At 43.4% G+C, this 2820-nt stretch overlaps 1 protein-coding gene across 1 annotated transcript; it reads right to left on the bottom strand.

The window, feature by feature from the left end:
- EV422DRAFT_503638 (uncharacterized protein) lies at positions 1 to 2820 on the bottom strand (the record flags this gene model as incomplete). Its single annotated transcript, XM_053068364.1, has 1 exon — positions 1 to 2820. One exon carries the CDS (start codon positions 2818 to 2820, stop codon positions 1 to 3), a length of 2820 nt encoding a protein of 939 aa, XP_052928539.1.

Raw genomic sequence — 2820 nt, 5'->3', positions numbered from 1 at the left:
CTACTCATACTTATTCAATTTGATTCCTAGATATCCTCGTGACACTTTCTCTACACTTCTTTGACCAAAGTCGCCTACGCTTTTCATGATCTTTAACGAATCTTTCCATTGAACGCCCGGTTGGTTCAACAGCCACTTTTTCATATCGGCCTTTGTAACCGCTTTAAGGTTGATTTTTGCCCACTGCTGACATTTCTCAAATAGTTCCGTATTGAAGATGCGACCTTCAGAATCAAAGGTACACATGTCATCAAAGAAGAGTTGATAAACATTCTGTTCACTGCGATATCTCTCCGTTGCTTCAATAACTGAGGTGGGCGGAGATAAAACAAAGTCATTCTTATCTCGCATGTCTCTGTAGCGTTTTTCCACCAATAACCACATAAATGCCGGAGCAAGACTGTGCAGTTCGTTCTTCAAACACTCATCCGCGAGATACCGATTGTTTTTCACATCTACCTCAGACTCATCCTCGACAAATTTGGACCGCATTTCAAGCAACTCTAACCGTCTCCAAGTCGCGTGGTTCGCCTCGGATATTGCCATAAGCGTATTGAGTGATAGCCAAAGTTGAGCATGCAGTACGAATGAAGTTACCCCGCTTCCTTTCTCAAACAGATCACGTATACCATTGAAAGAATCTCCTCCCGTGTACTTTCGAAATGTTTCCATGTTAAACTGCGATGATTTCTTGCCTTCTTGGATATTGATGAATCGGACGTGTCTGGCCCTGTTCAACTCGGTGTTTGGTGCGGTAGGGTCGAATTCTGTACACAGCATTGCGGTGCTCCAAGAGGTTGCATATGGCCCTAATGCTAACTCCATAAGTTGAGTCAGCAGCGATTTCCCATTTGCGCCCTCGCCGAGAAGGATTTCAAGTTTATTGGTCCTTTTTCCTCCAAGAGCACAAGCCAGGATATCAAGAACATACTCCCGCTCGTCACGATCCGGAAGGATTTGTTGGAGAATCGTCCCAAGACGCTTGAAAATATGCACGTTTTCCGGAAGCGAAAAATCAACAAAGTCGTAATTAATCTGTATAGAGATGCGGTCTTGGGGTTTGCCATCCCTAAGATGCCCGGCGTTCAAATCGTAGACTCCATTTTTAAAGCACAGTAGCGCCAAGTCTCGATTCAAACTACATTTAAATGCGTGATAGTCTAGTTTCTGAAAATGACCAATACACGCGGATGCGATATTCTTGGATGTGGGTAAATCTGATAAACTCCGCTTGAGATTCGAGATATGTCCATCTAGATCACCACCTGTGTCGCGCCAACTTGTCAATTCGTCAAGAATTGGGAATAACTCGAACATTATTTTATGCGTCATAGAATAAGGTGAATCTTTCCAGTAATGATTTTCAAAGTGCCACCAACTATTATCTCCATAGAAGAAATCGTTTCTCCATAATTCGGAGATGAATTGAGCACATGCCGCGTGAGACTTTTCACAGATCATGCTCTTCGCTAGTTCGTCAAGACGTGGATTTTCTGGGTACAAAGGTTCGAGAAATAAAGGCTCTTTCTCCTCGGTTGAATCAGCAAATACCGTGTTCTCATCCAGGATGGGAAATAATTGGTGATGATCATTATCCGCAATTAAACCAAATCTTTCATAGTAGGAGGCGGGAACTTCCATAGGTTTAATGGCTATCCTCGTCTGCATTTGAGTTTTGTCAAAGATGTATTGCTCGCATGCTCGCAAGTGGTCAGGGGTAAGAGGATTTTCGGGATCTTTACGAATCTGGCAACCATCAGAAATGAGAACATCGGGACGAAACTTTGCATTAAGAAAGTAGTGGTGCATAAGAAGTAGCATCGTGTTTTCGGTCGTTTGGCACACCTGCGAGAAAAATGATCCTTCGCGGTTATTTACTGTTTTCGGTTTTCGAGATTTCAAAACTTTTTGCCAAATATCAGGGTTTTCCCCTTTAAGAATGGGGACGAGTTTCTCATAAATGGCACGGTGAATGGCTTTGAGATCGGGGTGCCAATTTACCGCGTTAACGGTGTTGAGTACCGCAATCACATCATGTTTCTCCATATTCCATTTTTTAAGACAGTCCTGTCGATTTTCAACATAGTATTGCATTTGCGGAACAATTAGATTGCGTTGAAGGAGAAACTGATTGGCAATAGTCGGCTGACAGTTTACTAAATCGACGTCGTCGTATTGCCCGCAAGACAGATACTGTCTATGCTGGGTTTCGCGTGCGGGCATTTGCTGCAACGAGAAATGATTTGGTACAAGTCGCCCGCTAGCAATTTCCAAAGCATCTTTTCCATGATTATATTCGACTTTGTACGTATTTGGTGCAACTTTGAATCTTTTCATATATCGAAGCCCGTTTTTAGTCTTTGCGTCCACGTATTTGCTTGTAATCAAGTTCTGAACTCGACCGTCGTGTTGGAACTCGTGCTTGACGAGGGGAAGGTCAAATTTTTCATGATAAAGGTGGTCATCTTGGTCATCTTGGTCATTATCAACTTCACCTCGGTATGTTACACCTGGAATGTTCGGTAAATGGGTGCTTTCCATGTCCCTTTCCGAAGAATGAGCCTCTTCACTGCTTTCACTACATACGATACTAGTATTGATGATATCGCTTCCATTGTCTCCAATAGATAGATGCGATTCCCTCCCAGCAAAGGGAATTGCTTCTTCTTCGATCTTTCTTGCGAGATCATAATCCCCAGCGCTTATTGCACGGTCACGTCGGACTCGGTCGTTTACACGCAAGCGTTTAGAAGACTTGACAAACCCGGCGTCCATTGCCGCGCGTTTTTCCCCAGTTAGAGTTTGTTTGTGTTGACTCAT

Source organism: Fimicolochytrium jonesii (assembly GCF_025526975.1).
Source record: "Fimicolochytrium jonesii strain JEL569 chromosome Unknown EV422scaffold_3, whole genome shotgun sequence".
Lineage (NCBI taxonomy): Eukaryota > Fungi > Chytridiomycota > Chytridiomycetes > Spizellomycetales > Powellomycetaceae > Fimicolochytrium > Fimicolochytrium jonesii.
Note: the sequence above shows the minus strand (reverse complement) of the source record. Positions and strands in the feature narration are given on the sequence as shown.